The sequence below is a fragment of the Ascaphus truei genome, chromosome 22 (assembly GCF_040206685.1).
Source record: "Ascaphus truei isolate aAscTru1 chromosome 22, aAscTru1.hap1, whole genome shotgun sequence".
NCBI lineage: Eukaryota > Metazoa > Chordata > Amphibia > Anura > Ascaphidae > Ascaphus > Ascaphus truei.
The window spans coordinates 4268027-4294733 of record NC_134504.1 but is presented as its reverse complement, the minus strand read 5'-3'; the positions used below and the strand labels follow the sequence as shown (position 1 = coordinate 4294733).

The window sequence follows — 26707 nt, the reverse complement described above, 5'->3', positions numbered from 1 at the left end:
CCAACATACACTTTAGTTTGTGTGGAGGCAAGAGGTGGTCTCGTGGAATGACTTCAGGCCTTCGCAGGTGGGAACGTAGGGCGCTCACAGGGATGTCACGCTGGATTTATATCATACAATAATATATAAGGCAGCAGATACCCAGAGATTTCTAACACACATCTTGCTCTCTCTTCCCATTGGGTTTAACTAAAAATGGAAGAATCGCAATCATTGATATATACTATTATACGTGCCTCAAGTAAACCCTCCCTAACTCCTCCTGTTGGTCCTTATAACCGCTCCCTATAACTCCTCCTATTGCCCCATATAACCTCTGCCTATAACTCCTCCTGTTGCTCAATATAACTGCTCCCTATAACCTCTCACTAAAACTCCTCCTATTGCCCCATATAATAGCTCCCAATAACTCCTCCTATTGAACCATATAACCTCTACCTATAACTCGTCCTATTGCCCCACATAATTGCTCCCTATAACTCCATATAACGTCTACCTATAACTACTCCTATTGACCCATATAACCTCTCCCTATAACTCCTCCTATTGCCCCATATAACCCCTCCCTATAACTCATCCTATTGACCCATATAACCTCTCCCTATAACTCCTCCTATTACCCCCTATAACCTCTCCCTATAACTCCTCCTATTGCCCCATATAACCGCTCCCTATAACTCTCCCCCTTACATCTATTGCAATGCACCCTAAAGCGCTTCGCAAGGTTTCATAAAAACCTATTCCCTCCCGGTGCAGCCAGACAAAATGTCAGGTGAAGAAGAAAAGGGGAGAACGTAAAAAAAAAAAAAAAACTCAAGTCCCGGGGGGGGGGGGGGGGGGGAGGGGGATGGGGAGCCGAAAATGTGTTTAATTTACGACGACGACAGATTAATGTGGCCACAAAGAAGTATAGGAGGTTAAGGCATTACGACTCTGCGCAGACTGCCTGACAACATGATATAGGTCCAAAAGAAATGAGCCTTTCGTGGCCGTGACAGAACAATAAATTGGTTTCCTTGAACGCACTGGATGAAGAATTCGGGATTCTGACCTTGGATGCTTCAGTAGAAGTGTTGGGCAAGTGGGACCTTGCAGGATGACATCTGTTAAAGTGCTGGTGGGTTGCTTGCGTTTGTACGCATGGTGGGAGCGGGGGGGGGGGGGGGGTTATGTTTTAATAGGCTGCGTGGACGGAGCCAAAAAATGAAGACATGTTTAAAAAAAAGTCGACAAAAATCATGATTAATCACCTATTAAAACTCCTAAAGCACGCGGAGAGCCATACAGGTGCCACAACAAACAGACCCTGCGTCCCCCCCTCTGCTGCTTGACGATGTCAAAAAACAAAGTTATTTATTTTGAAGGTCGGGTTAAAGGCTTTCAAACCCGCAGCACACTCTCCCTGGGAAATAAAGGAATTGCTAGTCCTATTTTTCCGCCTTGTTTTAGCAGTATAGGGATGTCTTTAGCAAATGTTACAGCGTCATCTGTCAGGGTGGACCGCCTGTCCGCTGCACGTAACCAGTTGCGGGCTCATTCAATACTTCTGTATTCTCGGCCAAAATCATCTTCCTATTACAAGCGTGTTACAGAGAAACATGGCCCCCTCTTTAACACGCTGTGAAGATTGGCCGTCCCAAGTCTGCCCAGGTGCCCGATTGCTACAGAAGTAGACTCAAGACCCAACGCATTTCCTTGTGTTTACCCCCAACCAGTTCTGCTGGAAGGCTGCTCCGGGCATCTTAGGCCGCGTGATGAAATTGACGTGCCTCTATGAGGCTGTCTTTAGAGCGCACGACCGCGTGGGTGACCAGAAGTGCCGGCGCTCGTGATGCGCGAGGAATCAAATACATTTGTTTCCTCGCGCGCGACGGCCGTGTCATGAGGGCGAACCAGCTCCGTGACGTCATGGCCACGCCCACAACACGCCCCCCTCGCCGCGTTCAACCACAGGGCACACATCTTTCCAGCTGCAGCCAAGCGTGAGGCCCCTCACACGGCCGCACACGGACCCACCATGGACGCGGCCTAATACGGTCATCAAAAAACACCTCCTGGATTTAATGGAGTCTACCACACCAAACATCACCACTTACGCTCTGAAACATGCTTCCCTTCTGTACTTAACGCATGTCTATGATAGCGTGTCTGCGGTATCCCCCATTCTCCACGCTATCCAGGCAGTACTTGTTGATGCCCTTTAAACTGTCTGTCAAGGATGTAAGGTGTCAAGAGCTTTTTAGGGCTTCAAGTGTAAACCCGGCCCCCCATCTTCTGTTGACCCACCTCTATCCTTATGTCCTATAGACCTATACACCAGGTCACCAATGATTTGTAACTTGGCATTACTACCACCGTCAGATCATTTGAAAATTGTACCAAATACAGAAGAGTTTACAATGCATCTAATCTCAGACGCGCTATTAGAGAGGGTCGGGTTCCTTATAATGCACCTGATCTCAGACGCGCTGTTAGAGAGGGTTGGGGTTCCTTGCAATGCATCTGATCCCAGACACGCTATTAGAGAGAGTTGGGGTTCCTTACAATGCATCTGATTTCAGACTCGCTATTAGAGAGGGTTGGGGTTCCTTACAATGCATCTGATCTCAGACGCGCTATTAGAGAGGGTTGGGGTTCCTTACAATGCATCTGATCTCAGAGACGCTATTAGAGAGGGTCGGGGTTCCTCAGAATTTCACAATATAATTACAGGGTTCCTTAACCAATAAAAGATTAAACCCCTCCCCCTGTTCTATGTAATAGTACTGCGGTCATTTCAGGATAGTCCCATTAAGAACTGTGGGTTTTGGGTCAACCTTTTGGGGGATTAACCCATTATAAGGTGCACAGAAAAAGATCTTCTGGAATATAAATCAATTTAACAAAATGTACAGTATAGATACGGCATAAAAACCGGTAGTGATCTTGAAGGTGTTGGACTCAGTAGTATCCTACATTGACGCTTGCCTCATCCCAATCCACAGTTACTCTGTAACTCACCTGTCTTCACGGCGAATGCCCCGGAGTCACATTGACGGAACTCACACGCTCACGGTGCCCCCGGGTAACGGAGGAGAACCACATCCTAGTACGTTATCATGGCAAGAAAGAGCCGATGATTCACTGCAGACTTCTCAGCCAAGAAAAATAAGCCGAGCCCGTGGGAATTCCCAGTAGGACGAGGGTTAAAACACTGATCCTATTCATTTACGCCCCAAAATATTTCAATGTGTCTAATTGTCTTTTTCACTGCGGAGATAGACAGGTCGGGGTATTTCTAAATGAATGTTTGGAGCTTGAGGAGACATGACAGATGTGGTCACAGACCAATAAACGTGATTGGTGAACGTTCTCACGTTTTATGCAATGGCCTAAAATTACATCCCAGTATTGATATACAGTGCAATGGGTGGGAGTGGGCATGCATCATTCTCCCTGCTACACACACACACCGCACCAGGTTACCCAAAGGACTCCCATAGACGGGGCGGATTGGAGGGGAAATGTGGACCGCGTATTTCACTTCCCTGCCGGCCCTCCTGCGACATCGATGGAGAAGGGCTGCTCCGGAGGCCCCACTCTCCCTCTCGTCAATCAGTTTCATTGTGGTGGGGGAAGAGCGTGGGGGCCTCTGTAACAGCGATGCACAGCGCCGCACCGTCCCGCAGCACGCCACTGCTGCAGGTGCCCCTGGCTACGTTTAATAGCCACGACGGCACAACCCACCGGCCAATCCGTCCCTGCCCATAGATTAAATGGTTCATCTGTAACCGGTTTTGCCTCTAGATACCGCATGATGAAGAAACCCCCTGTGGGGCCAGATTTACTAAATGGTGCTTTTCAAGTGAATAGACCACAAAAGGTACCAAAAAGCTCAGCACCTCTTAGTAGATCTCGGCCATGGTCCTCTTTGAATCCATTACGATTCATTTATACCGTTCTACCTTTCTGCAGTGCACTGGGGCGGGAAGGCAGTAACAATAACACAATATTAACACACACACTACAGTAGGTTCGGATGGGTTGCTTGCCACTCTGGCAACTAAAAAGAGTTAAGACCCTCTGAAACAAGACATTGGCAAGCCTCAGGCAGACCAGTAGTGATCTACAAAACCAGCCCCATGGTCAAGGCTCTGGGTACCACCAATAAGACTCTTTGGAGTAGAGATCAACTACTCCCATCAGTTCTATTTCCAGTGCCGAGCTCTCCTTGTTCCTTTTTGGGATGGGATCCTTCAGACCCATGAACAGCCTGATATAAAAGAGCCAACTCCTAATAATGAGGCCTAAGAAGAAGAAAAAAAAGAAAAGAAAAATTCAGGGATAATTGGGTTGCATTTCCAGAACATCTGTGGACACTTAATTCTCACCCTCATCCTACACAGCCTGACCTTCCATTGAATATATGGAGGGTCTTCCCCTGAAAATTATGACTTTTCATTTTCAGCAAATGGCACCGACGCTTGTTTTCATAACCAGAGGAATGCTCGACGCCTCTTGATTTCGAGAGTGATTTAACACCTCTGGCGCTGGGGCTGCCGCAGAGCTCGGAAAGATGTGAAAATATTCATCATCCGCTTTCTCTTCGGTGAGGAGCGGCCGAGAGGGGACGCGAAAGCTGGAATGACCAAAAATCCGGCCTTTTTAGACTAATTTCCACATTACCATCGACCCAATCCGCAAACGGTGTGGTTGGATATTGAAGGCGGGGTCGATTGAAGGTTCAAAGGCAGCTGCCCCATTATCCACCTACATAGGGCAGGCATCATGGAGTTAAGCCCCTGTGCGTCACGAAGGGCCCACAATGCATTGCAAACCTTCTCTTTAAGCCAAGCGGGTCAACTCTGATAGCCACGCATTGCTCTACGCAAAACCCTGCCCACATACAGCATTAACCCTTTGGGTGTCCCAGGACGTAGCCATCACATCATGGGATCTGGCGCTCGTGGGTACGCGGTGCTCGTTTATCCAGGGGAGATCCACTGGAGCGCAGAACGCGATCTGAAATGCAGGGAAATGGAAGACGCGACTCCTCTTCCGTTTCCCGAAGAAGCGACGCCGCGATAACTCTGAGGAGCGGTCACATGATCACGATTTGCCAGGTGGGCAGTGGCACTCTGGTGTTGGTAACCAAAAGGTCCGAGGGACATATTGACTAAGTAGTAGTTGGTCTCACTGATTTTCCCCATCAGCCTCTCAGACTTCAACGGGAACTCACTAAAATCAGCACTTTCCCAGACAAACGCGGTTTCAATCCTTCTTGATTTCTGCCCTTGTTTGCAGCTGTGGGTTACACGGATGTCACAAAGTATACATTTCTCAAATGCACTCACTGATCAATCTCGATTTATTGTATTATCAGTCGATGTTCCCCACTCTGATATCCGCTTCAAAATAAAAAATCCAGCCCCCTTCCCCTCCCCCCCAGAATGGGCCGTGAACCCACCACTTGACCCAGATATTTCTGCCGATGCCCTGCACGGGTTACTGCAGAGGATGTGAAGAACAGACACGGATATGGCACATGCGAGTGTCAGGACCACGTGTTCGGTTTTAGCTTGGGTCTTGGAGAGCGTTTAGCACCCCTGCAGTGTCACACACAAAAAACACACTGCAGCATATGTTAAACCCATTCTCTTGGTAAACAGTACTGACACACGCGCGCCCGCGCGCACACGATGCAAGAACAAAGATTGAATATTCAGAGCTGTGTAAGACAATCCACAAGTGTATAAATGAGCATGGAAGAAAAGTCAACTGCGATATGGTGAAGTATCAAAGATAAAAGTTTGACAGGACACTTATTATAAAGAGGACTTCTGCAAGACATTGTTCTACAGAATGCGTCAACTCTACCAGCATCTTCAAAGTGGACAACTATGTCCACCTTTGCCAGCAAGTATAAATGGATGGGGTATGCCATGGTTACTCCATTCAAATATTCAGTATTCGAATGGCCTGGCAGACCAGAGGTTAATTTTAGTTACAGGTTAGATCTAAAAAATACATGGTATTGTTTTAATGGCGGGTCAAGCCATTGACCCGGCCTGGTTTTCTGTGTGCATCTGTTCAGTATTTAGGTACTTTAAAAGAAATTGCTCACATGATCAGGGTAATGCCAGAGGGCGCGGTCAGGAAGACATTCCCGATGTCTGTGTAAGTTTACTAAACCTAAAATATCGTGGATCTAATATGAGTCGCAAGAATAACTAATATATATCTTTGTAAAATTTGCGATCAGACTCGTTAAATGATGCTAAAGCATCCACAATTGTGAAGGTGCAAAGTCGGATACTGTCTCGTCTCTCAAACGCAGCATTAGCCACGTCAAGACTCATCTCTATGCCCGTGGCAAGCTGCCCCGAACGCGAGGTGGGGGATCACAATATTCTAAGCGATACAGGGGTAGCGTTACCAGATATATTCTGCAGAGTTATGTATACAGGGGAGGACAGACATGCACAGACAGATACAGAGAGGTAATGAGGGCCCTGATCCCAAGAGCTTACACTCGAGGGAATGAGGGACAATGTTGAAACAGGGAGATAAGGTGGCTTCTAGGATACAAACCATGCATTTGGGATATGAATTTACAATTCAACCTTCAACCCCTCTTTGGAGGAATCGGATATTGTCATGGATATTTGGAAGAAACAAGACATTCATTCAAGCGGACCTTCCCCCGCGCCTCAGGAAGAAAGTGTTTGACCAGCCTCTTCTGCCCATGCACAGGTATGAATGTGAAACTTGCACCCTAAATGCAACGATAATTCAGATGTTTCAGACCAAGTATGGAGAGATGCATGCTGGGTATTACCCAAAAAGACGGGGGGGGGGGGGAAAGAATGAGTAGGTTCAGAAGGGAACACAAGTCTGTGACATCATCACAGGGGTGAAGAAATGAAAATGGCGGCAGGCCGGACATGTGACAACAGGAAATGACCACCTGCCACGGGGTGGTTTCAGTTCTGTGTAACAAATGCTGAACTTAAAAACTTCAATAAAATAAACTGTCTGCCACGACCTTGCACGTCGGAATGCGCCGTCTCACCCTTCCTTATATTCGTGGCTTTCACCCCACTCTAGATCTAGAATGTAGTCCAGCAGAGTGTGCCCATGTGTAAGAGGGTGCTGTTCTCTCTCTGCCTTTTTATGCCAGTGTCTAATCAGCACACACTGCAAGTCTACCTGCACGGTGCTTGTGCTTCCAACAGCCCAGCACCGCACACCCACTAATCCCCACACTGCCGCAGCATATTTAGACCAAGATTCCAAGGGATATCAATAGGCCAAAACCACGACCGAGAGGAAGATGGGAGGAGGACATTGGGAAACTGTGTTTGCAGCAACAGGGAGAAGAGAGACTGCAACCGCAGGACCTGGGAGATCACTGGGGAGGCTTCATCCAGCAGTGGGGAGACACGGGCTGGGGAGGATGGGATGAGGGAATGTGTGGGAGCGACGTGGAGAAGAGAGGCTGTAACCGCAGGACCTGGGAGATCACTGGGGAGGCTTCATCCAGCAGTGGGGAGACACGGGCTGGAGAGGATAGGATGAGGGAATGTGTGGGAGCGACGTGGAGAAGAGGCTGTAACCGCAGGACCTGGGAGATCATTGGGGAGGCTTCATCCAGCAGTGGGGAGACACGGGCTGGGGAGGATGGGATGAGGGAGTGTGTGGGAGCGACGTGGAGAAGAGAGGCTGTAACCGCAGGACCTGGGAGATCACTGGGGAGACTTCATCCAGCAGTGGGGAGACACGGGCTGGAGAGGATGGGATGAGGGAATGTGTGGGTGCGACGTGGAGAAGAGGCTGTAACCGCAGGACCTGGGAGATCACTGGGGAGGTTACATCCAGCAGTGGGGAGACACGGGATGGAGAGGATGGGATGAGGGAGTGTGTGGGAGCGACGTGGAGAAGAGGCTGTAACCGCAGGACCTGGGGGATCACTGGGGAGGCTTCATCCAGCAGTGGGGGGAGACACTGGCTGGAGAGGATGGGATGAGGGAGTGTGTGGGAGCGACGTGGAGAAGAGAGGCTGTAACCGCAGGACCTGGGAGATCACTGGGGAGACTTCATCCAGCAGTGGGGAAACACGGGCTGGGAGGATGGGATGAGGGAGTGTGTGGGAGCGACGTGGAGAAGAGAGGCTGTAACCGCAGGACCTGGGAGATCACTGGGGAGGCTTCATCCAGCAGTGGGGAGACACGGGCTGGGGAGGATGGGATGAGGGAATGTGTGGGAGCGACGTGGAGAAGAGAGGCTATAACCACAGGACCTGGGAGATCACTGGGGAGACTTCATCCAGCAGTGGGGAGACACGGGCTGGAGAGGATGGGATGAGGGAATGTGTGGGTGCGACGTGGAGAAGAGAGGCTGTAACCGCAGGACCTGGGAGATCATTGGGGAGGCTTCATCCAGCAGTGGGGAGACACGGGCTGGGGAGGATGAGATGAGGGAGTGTGTGGGAGCGACGTGGAGAAGAGAGGCTGTAACCGCAGGACCTGGGGGATCACTGGGGAGGCTTCATCCAGCAGTGGGGTGAAGAGGATAACGATATATACAGACACACACACCCTCAGGCACTAAGAATTTAATTGTAAACTCTACAATAGACGAAATAATGTCAGTGCTGTGTACAATAACATTAAATCATAGCACATTTTTTGTTAAAATGTATATTTCTTAGAATTACACCATGTTTTTTGGGGGGTTAAGATGTCAATCAGCTCCATTAAACATTATAAACGCGTCACTATGCTTAGGAGCAGCTGGGAGGGGATTCACGACTGGTAAGAGATCAAGGACCATTACGGGGTTACGTTCTGGCGTTACCCCATTGACTTGAATGGGAGTTTGAGTCCCGCGTCCCACAATGTGATGCATCAGATCAGGGTGTCCCTTGGCCCATTTTCCATTAAACACGGCCCCCTGTCCTTAGTTCACTTTTGTCCTTCAAAACACCCTGCAGTTGGGGGGATATTTCCTTCGTTCTCACGCGGGGACGAACCTGGCCCGCTCATGCTATCGAATATCATTATGGTCCTTATTGCTTCGCCTTGTTCCCGTGAAAATTCCCACACACCTCGGGCTCTTTTATCCAGGCCAAGAACGCTCGGAGGTTTCGGCTGTCCGCTGACGTTTATGAGCCCCGGACGGGAAACAATCAAAGAAAGATGGCAGCATATCCGAGTTGAACTAAATGAAGCCGGCGTGTCTGGAGCGAGGGCTGCGGAGGATATATTATCGCTGACCCATCACTTCTGTCTCGGTCATATTAAACCCCTAAAATGTGTCCAGCAAAGCAATGCAATCCCCCTCCCTCCCATTACTGGCAAGACCACATTTTAACCCCTTCGCTGCCAGGACGGTCTAAACCCCCAGGGGTGGCCAACTCCAGTCCTCAAGGGCCACAAACAGGTCATGTTTTCAAGACACCCATGCTTCAGCACAGGTGGCTCCATCCTGCGCTGATGCAGGGATATCCTTAAAATCTGACCTGTTGGTTGCCCTTGAGGACTGGAGTTGGCCGCCCCCTTAAACTCGTTCACTTGCAAGCCTCACGGTCAGGGAAAGGGTTAACAGGTTCCCTTATTTATGGCAAAATAAGAACTTTTTCATACAACCCTTACATTAAAAGTGCTTTTGCAAAAAAAAAAAAAAAAAAAAAACCCCTGATTTTCTTTCCCCCGTGGGGCAGATTTAGGAACGAGGCTTTCTTCTCGTTATAAGCTTGTGAGGCAAGAAAAGCATGGGGTGGCTAGCTATCATTTCCGGTAGCGAGGCACCCCGTGAAAGCAAATCATTTCGTACACCAGGAAATCCCGGGACAATGGAGGCGGAGAAACCATTTCTGGAAGATGGGGATCTTTAAAAAAAAAATGTTGGGAGACGGGAAAATATGAGCTTTTGGTCAATATCAAGCAAATGCTAAGAGTTACGGATCAAGTCTTCCTCTCCAAGGTTCTGTCGCTAAAAGCTTGTGAACACCTAGAGTCACAGACAAAGCAATAAATAGGTACAGATATATCATAAACGGAGCAATCCAAGAAGGCGATTGTTTTTAAGTTTTTAGCAATAGTGCCCAATGTCATGCAGTAGCTGCAAAGGCAAACAAGATCTTATCTTGCATCAAACGGGCAATGGATGGAAGGGAAGTAAACATAATTATGCCCCTTTACAAAGCATTAGTAAGATCACACCTTGAATATGGAGCACAATTTTGGGCACCAATCCTAAGAAAAGACATTATGGAACTAGAGAGAGTGCAGAGAAGAGCCACCAAATTAATAAAGGGGATGGGCATTCTAACTTATGAGGAGAGGCTAGCTAAATTAGATTTATTTACATTAGAAAAGAGGGCGTCTAAGAGGGGATATGATAACTATATACAAATATATTCGGGGACAATATAAGGAGCTTTCAAAAGAACTATTCATCCCACGGGCAGTACAAAGGACTCGGGGCCATCCCTTAAGGTTGGAGGAAAGGAAATTTCACCAGCAACAAAGGAATGGGTTCTTTACAGTAAGGGCAGTTAAAATGTGGAATTCATTACCCATGGAGACTGTGATGGCAGATACAATAGGTTTGTTCAAAAAAAAGGTTGGACATCTTTTTAGATGGGAAAGGTATACAGGGATATACCAAATAAGTATACATGGGAAGGATGTTGATCCAGGGATTAATCCGATTGCCAATTCTTGGAGTCAGGAAGGAATTAATTTTTCCCCTTAATGGGGTTTTTTGTTTGCCTTCCTCTGGATCAATAAGTATAGATATAGGATAAAGTATCTGTTGTCTAAATTTAGCATAGGTTGAACTTGATGGACGGAAGTCTTTTTTCAACCTCATCTACTATGTAACTATGTAACTATGTAAAAAGTTTTTTTTACATATAGAATTGAAGCAGGAGATCTCCAGAGCTAAGCCCCATTAATTGCTCCGGGACCCCCTACTTCTGGGGATACTTACCTCCGAAGTAGGTGCAGGTAGCCGCGCTCTCTCAGCAAGCAGGGCTTTTAAGTTTGAAGCTCCCGCGTCACATGGGCCAATAGGAAGCCGCGCCGATGACGCCACGGTTTCCTATTGGCCCTCCGGCTGGAAAATATCTGAAGAGCGGCCATATTGTGAACCGTGGCAGCCGAGGAGAGCACCTACCGGCACCTAATTTGCAGGCAAGTATCTCCGGAAGCAGGGGGTCCCCGGAGCTGAAATTAACGGGGTCCAGCTCCAGAGACCCCCTGCTTGAACCATATATACAAAAATAAGTTTGCAAAGAAACTCCGCCGCCTTGGATTGCACTGTAACATCCTACACTGAAGCTGCAGCTCCAATCTTCCAATCCATGTTTCAGTGCTCAACAGGCTCACAGCAATTTCACCAACATCTTCAAATGTAGTTGAACTTTGGCCCTTGATTAGGTGAAGACCAGACACTGTGACATCACCAAATTCCAGAAGCTTTAAAATCGGTGAGGTCTGAACTGGGAAACACCATGGTGGTGATGTCACTACCTTGGTGACATCAGAAATCCAGTTACTGTATATTACCACTAACTGGCAGCGGTTGCAAATAATAGAATAGTCTTTTCAATGTTCCATTTCTATTGGGGGCGGTGCTTTGGTCCAGAGCTTTTCATTCCGGCTCAATTAGTGCTGCTAATTTTTATTGGCAAGCGCCTGGGATCCTTACATCCATAATCCAATTGGCATCCAACCACGCAGCGCCAGGAAAATAACAGGCCCGGAAGAACGCCTTCAGGTTCAGAAAGGCAACCCGTGGGCCTATTAAATATGCATCAGCTGGAGGCTAATCCTCAATGCGGAGCTGTCAACGGAACTAAATCTGCTATTTTCAGCCGAATTAAATGGAGCTGCCTATTGTCGGCTCTGTTTGGAAGTTTGTATGTTGTATTATGAAATTAAAAGGTCAGGCCCTTTGTCAGCTGCTTATTCGAGATCCTTGCCCCATGCCCCGCTCCTGGGGCTGTGTTCTTCCAGGTAACACAGAAGCCGTACTATGCTGATGCCAAGAGCCGTATCGTATCACTGTTCCTTTGTGCTGCCTGCCGCATGTTCTCAAAAAGAGGGCACTTTACTGGTGCAGGCAGACTATACACAAGTATCTTGTAGATAAATGCCAAAACTATGGACCTATAGTACCCAACTTGATGGAAAAATACGACTTTTAGCCAAGAAGCGGTTTGGATTAGTTTCTATACAAATGGACCATTTAATCTATTACCATGTATATTCTTCGAGCGTGGGATAATGAGAAAGGTACATGGTTGGACATCCAGTGCAAGTCAGTGAGACGGTGTGACGGTGTCTTCCTCTTTCTGTACCACACACACCAAGCGTTGGCGTGTGAGTGCCCCATACATGCGCGGGCAGGCAATGCCTCAAGAACACGAAGAGGTCCTAATGCTGTCAAGATACCGAAGGGCAGCCAAGGTCAACACTTAATGTCATCTCGGCGTGACTGTACGCAATTTTATATCCATAATTAATCTGTACGCTTCTTGAATCAGAAATACATAGTACATGTCAATTTCTATGCACGGCGTGTAGGGAATAAAACCTACATAGCACTAGGTATGCAAACACGCGGGCATGGCTTACCCCAAGTGTATGGGGGAAAGTCCTTTCATCTCCTTGTGCCAAGTTAAAACATTCACTTCTACATCTTGGACAGCTCCTGAAGCAACGATTCCCAACCTAGGTGGCAGGAGACTTAAAAAGGGGTGGTGGGGGTGCCTAGAGTGATAGCACGGAAACACACATTGGGAGAATGTGGCAACAAGAATAAACAGGAGCTACAAGAATGACAGAGAGAGGAAGAGATGAGTCCGATTGACTGACAGAAAAACCTCGATCCTCTTGCTCCGAATACAGATTGAGACCCCGAACACAAAACCAAAGCTTTTAGGGTCCCCAGCTCAAGAAGATTGAGAACTCCTACCCCAACGGACCAAGCCTCGGAGGACAACACAAATCTTGAAGTGCCACATTGCCATAACGCCCACATCAAGCCAACTCAAAACCCCAGGGACGTCAGCATGTCTTACTAAGTCTGTCCATATGAGGGTTGTGGTTTCCCAGTGATCTGTAAATGTAACTTTTACAAGTGTTTTCCTTCATGTCTTCCACTTTTCTGGTTCAACGAGGAGTGATTAGCAAAGCGGTTACATGTGTCTGAATGCCATGTGGTCATCTGTTTAGAATGCACTCTCCGAGGAGCGTGACTCTCCGAGGAGCGCGATGAGTTAAATAAGTGCAAAGAGACTCTTCCAGTACAGGGGGAGGGTGTTTACACATGCAGCTTCTGAGTGGTCACATTTTGGAAAGAGTCAAGAGAAGTGGGATCTCGACTTTTTCTACGGGGGCAAGGGAGAATTAGGCAATAGCCACATGTTGCAAGTCTCCTCCAAATGGTAACGTTTTCTGTTCATTAACTCCTCCTCTCGCGGCTTCACCTGCACATAATGCGTGCGTTTTACAGCGCTCTCCGACATGTGGCTCCGGATTAGAAGGGGCAATGACAACCAGCGCCGAATTTATATTACTCATCAAGGTAAGAGTTTCTCGATGGAAAACTGCATTGACCTCCATGGAAATCGACAAACTGAGGGCTGAATCAAGTCTGTTCTGATAATCCCAAGCTCTGTTATGAACCTATTGTATACTTTGCTTCTCCCCTTAATGTTCATAAGCCGCCCCCCCCCCCAAACCTTCACTAAATGTCCTAGCCCCGTGGTTTCGATACCTTTGCTCAGGGTGGTGAAGCAGAACAAAGTTTTTGGTGCAGCCAACCGATGGCCTACACATTCACAAACTTGTTGTGGTCCCTGTGGAGAGGACGGCCTGGACAAACCAGTTTACAGTGATCCGCTGGTTCCAGATTAGCACAGGCAGGTTCTGTAGTCCCAACACAGATATAGCCCGACTCATCTTCTCCCTAACCCGTGGCAAATCGATTTTCTGCGGCTCAGTGAAAATGTAGCTGCAGCTCTCTGGTTACTGTCAATCCTTGGCACGTGTGGACTTCATCCGTGTACATCTAATGGTGACCAGACCTTCAAGAGAATGGGAGCTGTGAAATCAGGGCTGGTCCAAAAGAACATTTTTTAAATCCTCCATCCAGCTGTGAAGTCTTGACAGGCTGGGCCAGCTCTGGTGATGTGGAGCCAGGTGGCAAGTCAAACTGGCAGAAGCTGTCCTTCCAATCTAGGAGCAAGGTGAGCACCTTGGAAAGTGTAGCATACACATGTCACTGTCACACCAACAGGACTTCTTGCATTCTCTACAGAAGCCATCTGTGTGACCTTGGACAAGTATAATCACATCTACAATATATTGCTTCATGCTGGTCCTGTAAAAGGCCTCCACATCTGCCCATAATCCCCATTTCCCCAGGATCGACGGGTAGCTGGAGGTTTGTGTGACATGAAGCCAAACATTCTTTGGTGACTAAGCCAATGCCCCATAATCCTGCCTCTCACTGCCCCCATCGTTATATGACTCAATTCTTGCACCACTTGGGCAAGCTATCTGCACTTTAACGGCCAGCGGACTTTTCCAGTCCGGGGGGGGGGGGGGAGGGGCTGAATGACGAGATTCTGCCAAGTGCGTGAACATAAGTCTGCTAGGCACAATGTTAGTCGTGGCGCACTCATCGCAACGGGGCCTGGCTGGCCAGCTCTATCTACATGTCAGAAATGACAAGCTATAGTATGAGGGGAACTGATCGGCCTTACCCCACCCCATGGGGGTCTCAACTCCAGTCCTCAAAACTCGCCAACAGGTCAGGTCTTCTGGATAGTCCTGCTTCAGCAAAGGTGGCTCCATCAGTCCCTGCTTCAGCAAAGGTGGCTCCATCAGTCCCTGCTTCAGCAAAGGTGGCACAATCGGTGGCTCAGTTTTTGACTGAGCCACTGATTGAGCCACCTGTGCTGAAGCTGGGATATCCTGAAAACCTGACCTGATAGGAGGGGGATGGGGGGAGGAGGGAGGGGGATGGGGGGAGGAGGGAGGGTGTCTTGGGAACCCCTGCCCTACCCCATTTATAGAACGGCTATGAACTCGACACCTAGTCATTTTATGCCTTCCGCCGTGACACTTTCCTTTTTCCGTAAGTTTCCTTTTCTGCGCGCGTTTGTACCGGCGCGCTCTTTTTTCCGGTACCATTTTTAAATTGTACAACTTGCAGGACAACTAGAAAATTGCTCGCGCCAGTGATGTGCCCTCAGTGCTGGAGGTGATGGGAGAGGCGTGGTGCGGGAGAGGTGTGGCGCGGGAGAGGCGTGGCTATGATGTCAAGGAGCTGGTTCGTCGTGTTTGTTTGCACCGCTCATGTGACCATTTTTTTGTCTTTTCAAAACGCGATGGCTCCGTCGTGCGCGCGATCGCACTGGGAGCGGCCTCAAGGGATCCTGCACTGTGTGCTTGGCGCACGCGCACGCCATCGCTCACACTATAAGCTCAGCCTAAGCTAAATCATGCCTGAGCGCGTTACACCAGGGGCGGGCAACTACAGTCCTCAAGGGCCACCAACAGGTCAGGTTTTCAGGATATCATGCTTCAGCACAGGTGCCTCAATCAGTGGCTCAGTTGAAGACGGCACCATCTGTGCTGAAGCAGGGATATCCTGAAAACCAAATTAGATTGTGAGCTCTTTGGGCGGGAACTCCTTTTCCTAAATGTTACTTTTATGTCTGAGAGCATCTTCCCATTGTGTGTTATTTGTATTATTTGTTATTTATATGATTACCCCGTGTATTACTGCTGTGACGCGCTATGTACATTAATGGCGCTATATAAATAAAGACATGCATACATACATACCCCAGCGTTACCCCATCCAGACCCTCTAAAAGCCCCATTTCAAAAGCCAGAGGCAATTAGTGGAGAATCGCAACGCACATCGTTGCATTTAGGTTTAAGAAAATAGCATTAAAAAAATCAACCGTGCGCGATCCTTTACGAGCCGCCATCATCAGACGTGTCAACTCTCCCTGATTTGGAGTCTGTGTCTAGGTTTGGCATCCATATTCTCATAGGCCTGTGAAGCCGGCTTCCCCGTGCTGGCGAGCATTTGTTGGAAGGGAGCCTAGATCTTCCCCGGCACAGGGAAGCACGCACTGCAACTGAGTCTCCATGACAGAAATCCAGTTGTTTCCCATTAGAAATGCCACATAGCCCAAGTCTCCCCGATTGTGAGCAGGGGAGCGCAAACTTTCCCCGCTGCCCCGCCCCCCCCCCTCCTTACCTTGTCACGGCGTCAAATGATGTCACGTTGCCATGGCGACATGTCGCCGAAGACAAGGTAAGGGACGTTGCAGAGACCTCACGCGATCCCCCAGCATTAATTTAAATGCCTTGGGGGGGAAGAGCGCAGGGCCTCTGCAACCGCCGCGTCTCCCCTGAAAAATCATGCGCCCGGCCCCCCAGTTTGCGCACCCCTGCATTAGAGGTTGACGTGCCTACTTTACCCACCAACCCAAGGGTTAATGGGGGCCCTAGAACTGCCTTTTGTATGATCTCTTTCCCTTCTGCTGTTTGTTTTGCCCTCTTAGCAATATGCTGTGGGTTTTTTTTATAGCCGGGTTCTCACAAGAGACCGCAGTATAATCATGACGGAGCACAAATATTTACACTGGGAGATGTGTCACGTTTGGCAGCCCCACAAAAAGTTCCTCTTTCCTTTCGCTGCGCGGAAAAGATTTGTTTCTCCGACTTCCTGACCCGGCAACAACTCAAAAAAACAAAATAAATAACACCGGCAAAATGTCAGACACCCGAGAAGGAAAGGCCGCCAACCGTGGGCCGAGCCAACGGATGATGTACGTCCGACGGTCATGGATACGAGAACCATCCATTAGAAGCCAACGGTTTCTGTTTGGTGGTGATGCCCTTGGGAAGACGGTGCAACGTGTCACGGTGTAACAGTGTCTCAGTGTCACGGTGTAACAGTGTCACGGTGTAACAGTGTCACGGTGTAACAGTGTCACGGTGTAACAGTGTCACGGTGTAACAGTGTCACGGTGTAACAGTGTCACGGTGTAACAGTGTCACGGTGTAACAGTGTCACGGTGTAACAGTGTCACGGTGTAACAGTGTCACGGTGTAACAGTGTCACGGTGTAACAGTGTCACGGTGTAACAGTGTCACGGTGTAACAGTGTCACGGTGTAACAGTGTCACGGTGTAACAGTGTCACGGTGTAACAGTATCTCGGTGTCTCAGTGTCTCGGTGTCTCAGTGTCACGGTGTAACAGTGTCACGGTGTAACAGTGTCACGGTGTAACAGTGTCACGGTGTAACAGTGTCACGGTGTAACAGTGTCACGGTGTAACAGTGTCACGGTGTAACAGTGTCACGGTGTAACAGTGTCACGGTGTAACAGTGTCACGGTGTAACAGTATCTCGGTGTCTCAGTGTCACGGTGAAACAGTGTCACGGTGTAACAGTGTCACGGTGTAACAGTGTCACGGTGTAACAGTGTCACGGTGTAACAGTGTCACGGTGTAACAGTGTCACGGTGTCACTGTATCATCCTTACACGGCTTCCTTAGTGCTGACAATCACAGCCGTATTTGTAGTATGAAATGTGGTCACCGCTAGCAATGATTTCATGCGGCAATCCCTATTTAAGTCCTTTGACTCTAAAAATGAACACGGTGCAAAATAATAATAGTTTCCACCCCCACTTGTATAGCGCCGACAGTGTATGCAGTGCTGTACATAGAACTTGTGCAGGTGCAAATCTGTACCCCGTACAGCTTACAATCTATGATTTTGGTGCCCGAGTCACAGGGAGATAAAGTGACTTGCCCAAGGGGCTGACACCGGGGTTTGAACCAGGTTCCCCCGCTTCACACTCCGTGCCACTGAGCCACTCCAGTAACGAGTATGACTGCTCACTTACACCCATCTAAAGCTTCCGACAACTGGATCCATGGATCCCTTTAAATACAGCGTCTGCCCCTCTGTTTGTCCTTAACACCTTCCAAAAAATCAACAGACCAGGTGATGCCACCTTCAAAAGGGCGTCCCGTCTGTAACATAGTACAGTGCAGCGCAGCTACATCCAATACCAGGCCAGAGAAACCAAAAATACATTTTCTATGCTGATTTAAGCTGTATGTATTTTCTTTTTGCTTCTAGGAGAAATGTATGTGTTCGGGGAGGCAGAAGGAAACCCCTTTCCCAGGGTAGTACAGTAATATTAGGCTTGACGATGGGCAGGTATAGTGAACGAACATTTGCCGTCGCGGGGCTGTAACTAACACACAGGATTTTTTTTTGGGGGGGGGGGGGGGGGGGAGAACCGCACGTTTCGGCATTGTTCTTGCAATCCACGTGAAGGTTTGATGCTCGTAGGAGTGCGGAATTTCTATCGCTAGTCGAGTGGTTCCCGAGATAAAGCCATCACATAGAGAGATGCCACGTGTCCGACAATTCTGTACCAGCTCGAAACCTTCATCGAACCGTCAATATGGAACTTATACAATAACCTTTCATTTACTGGTGGTGCAATGCGGTATCTTCCTTATCTGATCCGATGTGGACCAGGCCCCCCTCCCACCCAATTTGACCTATTATAAAAGTGAACTCCATGTGGTGACCTCCAAAACAGTTTATCAACCTTTTTTCCTTGGTGGTTTTTTACCTTCATTTGTGTGTAGAAATGCCCAAAATGTGCAGTCGAGTTTCCACATGGCAACTCCTGCTGTTTATTAACACTGAGCTGATTTCCATGCAGACTACAAAGAGTGTTATAAGAAAATACTGTCTTACCAAAATCTTACAAAAAAAAAGAGAGACTATACATGCACTCAAGTTGTTAATCAATGAAGAATACTTGCAGGTGCTCAAACTTAGCGGCGTGGTTCAGTTGTACAAGAAGAGAGTAGCACACCCAATTAAAATATCCAGCGCTTCACTTAACCAAGGTTTCAGTGTAACATGGTTCACCTTTCTCCGTATAAAGTTCTTGGGGGTCTAAGTGAGAAAGCTTAGCAGCCACATCCATTTAGGTTACGGACACATGTTTCAGGAATAAATGATACATTGAACACAAGATCCGTCAGCAGGAACAGAAACAAGAGCGGTGACAACAGACACCTCATCATTGCACAGCACTGAGGACAAATATTTAACAAATACACATGCAGCAGGAACTGCTCCTTTAAGCCAAGGTGAACGTGCCTTTCAACGCAGTATTAAACAATATTTTACATATGTCCCTTTGTGCTGCGTTATAAACAGCAGATTTTTTTAATACTGTCCCTGTGGACCAGGTCTTCTTCTGACACCGAGTGAGAAGAGCCAGCTTGTTTTATATTTCGTTTTAATGAGTTATTTGGAATGGATGAAGCTGGGAGTTCCACTGCTCGGCTCACAGGGAAGTCAACGTTACAAGTTTACATGGCTACCATCAGTGACTAACTCTTACCGTTCTGCTCTTCCAGTTCATTGCCAATGTCATGGCCCATCTGTTTCTGTCGAGCTATGATGGAAGAGAGCGCGTCCAGTCCGGCATCTTGTTCTGCACAGACAAAAAAAAACAAAAGTGTTCTGCTAAAGTCACACGCGACGTGTACAGTGCTGGGCAAGATACATAGTCAGGCTGACCAAAACACGTACATAACGCAACAGTTCTCTAAACGCCAAATATCTCTGCCATACAGACCTCACTTTCCTTTACCATCAATTATTGGTCCAGACTTTCATGGGATATACCTCGATAATATACCTTAGGAGGCATGGTTGGGTCTCTAACTTTCATGGAATCCCCCTCTACAAGAAATTATTTGCCCCCTAAACACTTTCAAGGGATCTCCCGTGCCTGTATAAAATACTGTACGTGCAACTATACAAATATAGCATAAGCATCTGTCTAAGTGTAACATAGGTTGAACTTGGACATATGTTTTTATGTCTCGTCTACTACGTATAGACTCAGTGGTAAAAATTGTGAACAGATACCACCCTACTCATTTTGATTGGACTCTTTCCCCATACTCATCCACGCTCAGAACAAAGTGAACCGAACGTACTTTCCATAAAACATCCCATCATGCATCTGCCACCACCCCAATAAATAATCAGGAGACACCCTACAGTAGATGAAGACAGAACAGTTCTCTGTCCGGCTGCGCCCCAGGATTAGGGGCTAATGGATATGGCCAATGATGCTTTAAAGCTACAACAACATGTACTATTGGGGAGGGGTACCGTGTGTTTGTTGTGCGTCTAATCATCTTCTCATTAGTGAAACAGGGGAGATAAAGGGACATATCCAAGGTCAGGAACCAAGGTCTCCTTCTTCCGAGGCCGCTTCCAACAGGCGCCCGCCCTCCATCCTAAAAACCCTGCTCACAATCCCCCGCTGTATACGAGCATAATGCCAAAACATCACTACATCTCAAAGTAGTCGGGACTGTCCAGTCAACTGCTTCACTGCCCCACGGCCCACCTCGGGCACAGAAGGGGTTAAAGGTTGGGCGCGGGGTTGCGCCTCCCATGTTGCCTTTCACTTGGTTGCGTTTCCCCTTAATCTGGCAGTGTCCTTGGCTTCCAGACATCACAAGAACAGACATCTCTGTGTCTGTCTGAAGCGGCCCAGATGTGCCCTAATTACATTTTCTCTTTATTAACCCGACTCTGGGGCCGGGCTTTTTTCGTGTTGCGTTCCCTTCTTTTAATCATATCGGTCCCAACGCCGGGGCCCTGGAAAGATGAGAAAGCGGAGGCATTTCAAGCCGGCAGGAGGGTCGGGGGGGGGGGGGGGGAATGCCCTGTTACCCGGCTGGCTATGGAATAGGAGGTTCAGGACAGCCTCTAAAATCGGTTGCGCTCATGAACGTATACTGGAATTACAACACCGTGGAAGCACTTTGCCAAGTAACGTGTTCTGTAATACGTTTAAACGCCAGGCATGAAAGTCATGCTTCAAAGAACAAAAGCACCAGAATTATTACGCAGCGCACAGAATTTTGCAGGCGCCGTGTCCCTGCTCTGCGGAGCTTACCATCTAATTTGTTGCACCTGAGGAGCAGGGAAATAAAAGGGATTTGCCCAAGGTCACGATAAGGTGACACTGGGATTCACTGCTGAAAAGGCCACGGAGTTTAACAGGACATGCAGCCTCCCCCAGTCATATAACCCAAACTGTACATGTGAAAAGTGAGCAGAAACCGGAGGACCAAATGTACTAAGCCAGGGGGGCTCATCTCCAGTCCTCAAGGCCCCCCAACAGGTTCCCAAGGTTGCATATCCCTGCTTCAGCACAAGTGGCTCAATCAGTCCCTGCTTCTGCACAGGTGGCTCAATCAGAGGCTCAGTCTTTGAATGAGCCTCTGATTGAACCACCTGTGCTGAAGCTGGGATATCCTGAAAACCTGACCTGTTGGGGGGGAGGCGGGGGAGGGCTTGAGGACTGGAGTTGAGCCCCCCTTTACTAAGCAATCCTCCCATTTCCTGACGCTTGGAGATGTGCCTTATGGCAGAAGACTGCTAAGTAGACATGCAACGCTTTACCTGCTATGATCCGATGCTGCTGCTGGCGGATTTCCCCGAACCCAAGTCCTCGGGTCTCCTCCGGCTCCTCCAAGAGCCACGGGTTTTGACGAGAGCCATTTCCAGCTCCGCCGATCATCAAACTCGATCTGAGGGCAAGCAAGATATCGCGGGGGGGGGGGGGGAGGTGAATTAACCATTTGCTGCCAGAGCAGGTGAATAGTTAATAATCACACAGAGCCCATGTCACCTGAGCCGGCACGAGAGCATGTAACACATGTAACACATGTAACACATGTATGTAAGAGGGCGGCCGCTTTTCTAACAGAGCGTTCCACTTAGAATAGCATTCATTTTTTGTGTAGAGCAGGGGTGGCCACCTCCAGTCCTCAAGGGCCACCAACAGGTCAGGTTTTCAGGATATATCCCTGCTTCAGCACAGGTGGCTCAGCCGAAGTTGGATCATATCTCGAGAGCATTAAATGATTGGAACGGCCAATGAACTCTTGGATCGCAGCAGATTATGCAGAATAAAAAAGGGTGAAATTAGAAACAAAAGTTCTAAAAGTTCACCCCCCCCCCCCCAATAAGAGCGCCTATATAAAGGCACCAGCTTATTGGGGTCCGTGTTAAAATGGAGAAGAAGTAAAGAGTGACGCGGTGCTGCTTTGCATGTCATTACCCAGAATCCCTGGCTGCAGTGGAAGCATTGTATGCTAAAAGTGGTGCTCAACTCCAGTCCTCAAACCCCCACCTCCTCCTAACAGGTCAGGTTTTCAGGATACCCCAGCTTCAGCACAGGTGACTCTGAGCCACCTGTGCTGAAGCAGGGACTGATTGAGCCACCTGCGCTGAAGCTGGGATATCTTAAAAACCTGACCTGTTGAGGGGGGGGGGGGGGTGCTTCAGGACTGAAGTTGAGCCCCCCTGTGCCCAGAGATAATGGTGCAAAGCCGGGTTACGCGCCTGTCTGACACACGTGAATGGGCTCACAAGTGGGTCTTTATGCACTGAAGGATAAGAAGCAAAACGTGATGCAGTCCGATTTCCCAGAATCCCTGGCTGCGGTGGAAGCGTGATTATGGAGTAAGGTTGAGGGGACCTGCGTGAAACGTGAATGGGGTCACCAGTGTTCTTTCCTGTCTCACGTGTACCATTACGTGGAATGCAGAGACATCTACTGGCTCACTGAGGAATGGACAGGCGTAAAGGAACTCAGCCAGTGGTCAGTGGAGTGATGTGATGCCGTGGGCTCACTCACTGGACCTCACTCCGCTGATGCAGGTAAGTAGTGAGGCTCTCAAAGACAGAGGCTTACGCCACATTAAAAAAAAGTCAGTTTCCTTCCCCCAGCGTTTCCTAGGGCTTAAGGAGAAGCGTAATGGTAAGAAGACTGTCTTTGAAGTGGGTGACTCTAGTGTCAGCTCTGTGCTACCTGGGGCAAGCGACTTTACCCAAAACTAGATTGCAAGCTCCTCGGGGTAAGAACTCAATGTGCCTGAAGAAACGTGTCTGTACAGCGCTGCAAACACCGGCTGTGTTATATATCACAATCAGCACCAAACTGGCAAAGAATTCGGGGGTCGGCCGCCATCGCCGAATCCAACTGCAAAAATGTCGGCACTAAAACCCATAATTCAATTAACTACCAGAATCACAAGGTGATCTACATGCATAGAGGCGCTGAGGACATGCTGCGGGGGAGGGGCCGGGCTGGGAGAGGCGCTGGGGACACGCTGCGGGGGAGGTGCCCTGCGGCTGGGAGAGGCGCTGAGGACATGCTGCGGGGGAGGGGCCGGGCTGGGAGAGGCGCTGAGGACATGCCGCGGGGGAGGTGCCCTGCGGCTGGGAGAGGCGCTGAGGACACGCTGCGGGGGAGGTGCCCTGCGGCTGGGAGAGGCGCTGGGGACACGCTGCGGGGGAGGTGCCCTGCGGCTGGGAGAGGCGCTGAGGACACGCTGCGGGGGAGGGGCCCTGCGGCTGGGAGAGGCGCTGAGGACATGCTGCGGGGGAGGTGCCCTGCGGCTGGGAGAGGCGCTGAGTACACGCTGCGGGGGAGGTGCCCTGCGGCTGGGAGAGGCGCTGAGTACACGCTGCGGGGGAGGTGCCCTGCGGCTGGGAGAGGCGCTGAGGACATGCTGCGGGGGAGGGGCCGGGCTGGGAGAGGCGCTGGGGACACGCTGCGGGGGAGGTGCCCTGCGGCTGGGAGAGGCGCTGAGGACATGCTGCGGGGGAGGGGCCGGGCTGGGAGAGGCGCTGAGGACATGCTGCGGGGGAGGTGCCCTGCGGCTGGGAGAGGCGCTGAGGACACGCTGCGGGGGAGGTGCCCTGCGGCTGGGAGAGGCGCTGGGGACACGCTGCGGGGGAGGTGCCCTGCGGCTGGGAGAGGCGCTGAGGACACGCTGCGGGGGAGGGGCCCTGCGGCTGGGAGAGGCGCTGAGTACACGCTGCGGGGGAGGGGCCCTGCGGCTGGGAGAGGCGCTGAGGACATGCTGCGGGGGAGGTGCCCTGCGGCTGGGAGAGGCGCTGAGGACATGCTGCGGGGGAGGTGCCCTGCGGCTGGGAGAGGCGCTGAGGACATGCTGCGGGGGAGGTGCCCTGCGCCTGGGAGATCCGCTGAGGACATGCTGCGGGGGAGGGGCCCTGCGGCTGGGAGAGGCGCTGAGGAAATGCTGCGGGGGAGGGGCCTTGCGGCTGGGAGAGGCGCTGAGGACACGCTGCGGGGGAGGTGCCCTGCGGCTGGGAGAGGCGCTGAGGACACGCTGCGGGGGAGGTGCCCTGCGGCTGGGAGATCCGCTGAGGACACGGTGCGGGGGAGGTGCCCTGCGGCTGGGAGAGGCGCTGAGGACACGCTGCGGGGGAGGTGCCCTGCGGCTGGGAGGCGCTGAGGACACGCTGCGGGGGAGGTGCCCTGCGGCTGGGAGAGGCGCTGAGGACATGCTGCGGGGGAGGTGCCCTGCGGCTGGGAGAGGCGCTGAGGACACGCTGCGGGGGAGGTGTCCTGCGGCTGGGAGAGGCGCTGAGGACACGCTGCGGGGGAGGTGCCCTGCGGCTGTGAGAGGCGCTGAGGACATGCTGCGGGGGAGGTGCCCTGCGGCTGGGAGAGGCGCTGAGGACATGCTGCGGGGGAGGGGCCCTGCGGCTGGGAGAGGCGCTGAGGACACGCTGCGGGGGAGGTGCCCTGCGGCAGGGAGAGGCGCTGAGGACATGCTGCGGGGGAGGTGCCCTGCGGCTGGGAGAGGCGCTGAGGACATGCTGCGGGGGAGGTGCCGGGCTGGGAGATCCACTGAGGACATGCTGCGGGGGAGGGGCCCTGCGGCAGGGAGAGGCGCTGAGGACACGCTGCGGGGGAGGGGCCCTGCGGCAGGGAGAGGCGCTGAGGACATGCTGCGGGGGAGGGGCCCTGCGGCAGGGAGAGGCGCTGAGGACACGCTGCGGGGGAGGTGCCCTGCGGCTGGGAGAGGCGCTGAGGACATGCTGCGGGGGAGGTGCCGGGCTGGGAGATCCGCTGAGGACACGCTGCGGGGGAGGTGCCCTGCGGCTGGGAGAGGCGCTGAGGACATGCTGCGGGGGAGGTGCCGGGCTGGGAGATCCGCTGAGGACATGCTGCGGGGGAGGTGCCCTGCGGCAGGGAGAGGCGCTGAGGACATGCTGCGGGGGAGGGGCGCTGAGGACACGCTGCGGGGGAGGGGCCCTGCGGCTGGGAGAGGCGCTGAGGACACGCTGCGGGGGAGGTGCCCTGCGGCTGGGAGATCCGCTGAGGACACGCTGAGGGGGAGGTGCCCTGTGGCTGGGAGAGGCGCTGAGGACACGCTGCGGGGGAGGTGCCCTGTGGCTGGGAGAGGCGCTGAGGACATGCTGCGGGGGAGGTGCCCTGCGGCTGGGAGAGGCGCTGAGGACATGCTGCGGGGGAGGTGCCCTGCGGCAGGGAGAGGCGCTGAGGACACGCTGCGGGGGAGGGGCCCTGCGGCTGGGAGAGGCGCTGAGGACATGCTGCGGGGGAGGTGCCCTGCGGCAGGGAGAGGCGCTGAGGACACGCTGCGGGGGAGGGGCCCTGCGGCTGGGAGAGGCGCTGAGGACACGCTGCGGGGGAGGTGCCCTGCGGCTGGGAGATCTGCTGAGGACACGCTGCGGGGGAGGTGCCCTGTGGCTGGGAGAGGCGCTGAGGACACGCTGCGGGGGAGGTGCCCTGTGGCTGGGAGAGGCGCTGAGGACATGCTGCGGGGGAGGTGCCCTGCGGCTGGGAGAGGCGCTGAGGACACGCTGCGGGGGAGGTGCCCTGCGGCTGGGAGAGGCGCTGAGGACACGCTGCGGGGGAGGTGCCCTGCGGCTGGGAGAGGTGCTGAGGACACGCTGCGGGGGAGGTGCCCTGCGGCTGGGAGAGGCGCTGAGGACATGCTGCGGGGGAGGTGCCCTGCGGCTGGGAGAGGCGCTGAGGACAAGCTGCGGGGGAGGGGCCCTGCGGCTGGGAGAGGCGCTGAGGACATGCTGCGGGGGAGGTGCCCTGCGGCTGGGAGAGGCGCTGAGGACATGCTGCGGGGGAGGTGCGGCAGGGAGAGGCGCTGAGGACATGCTGCGGGGGAGGTGCCCTGCGGCTGGGAGAGGTGCTGAGGACATGCTGTGGGGGAGGTGCCCTGCGGCTGGGAGAGGTGCTGAGGACACGCTGCGGGGGAGGTGCCCTGCGGCTGGGAGAGGCGCTGAGGACACGCTGCGGGGGAGGGGCCCTGCGGCTGGGAGAGGTGCTGAGGACACGCTGTGGGGGAGGGGCCCTGCGGCTGGGAGGGGCGCTGAGGACACGCTGCGGGGGAGGGGCCCTGCGGCTGGGAGACGCTGAGGACATGCTGCGGGGGAGGTGCCCTGCGGCGGGGAGAGGCGCTGAGGACAAGCTGCGGGGGAGGGGCCCTGCGGCTGGGAGAGGCGCTGAGGACATGCTGCGGGGGAGGTGCCCTGCGGCTGGGAGAGGCGCTGAGGACTTGCTGCGGGGGAGGTGCGGCAGGGAGAGGCGCTGAGGACATGCTGCGGGGGAGGTGCCCTGCGGCTGGGAGAGGTGCTGAGGACATGCTGTGGGGGAGGTGCCCTGCGGCTGGGAGAGGTGCTGAGGACACGCTGCGGGGGAGGTGCCCTGCGGCTGGGAGAGGCGCTGAGGACACGCTGCGGGGGAGGGGCCCTGCGGCTGGGAGAGGT

At 51.9% G+C, this 26707-nt stretch overlaps 1 protein-coding gene across 2 annotated transcripts in view; it reads right to left on the bottom strand.

The window, feature by feature from the left end:
- Positions 1 to 26707, bottom strand: part of STX8 (syntaxin 8) — a 106777-nt gene that overhangs the window by 62053 nt on the left and 18017 nt on the right. For both annotated transcript variants that reach the window (XM_075579690.1, XM_075579691.1), the window contains exons 5-6: positions 21545 to 21672; positions 19458 to 19550 (exon numbers count right to left, since the gene is read on the bottom strand). In XM_075579690.1, coding sequence (XP_075435805.1) covers positions 19458 to 19550; positions 21545 to 21672 — 221 coding nt within the window. The remainder of the gene's footprint in view (positions 1 to 19457; positions 19551 to 21544; positions 21673 to 26707) is intronic.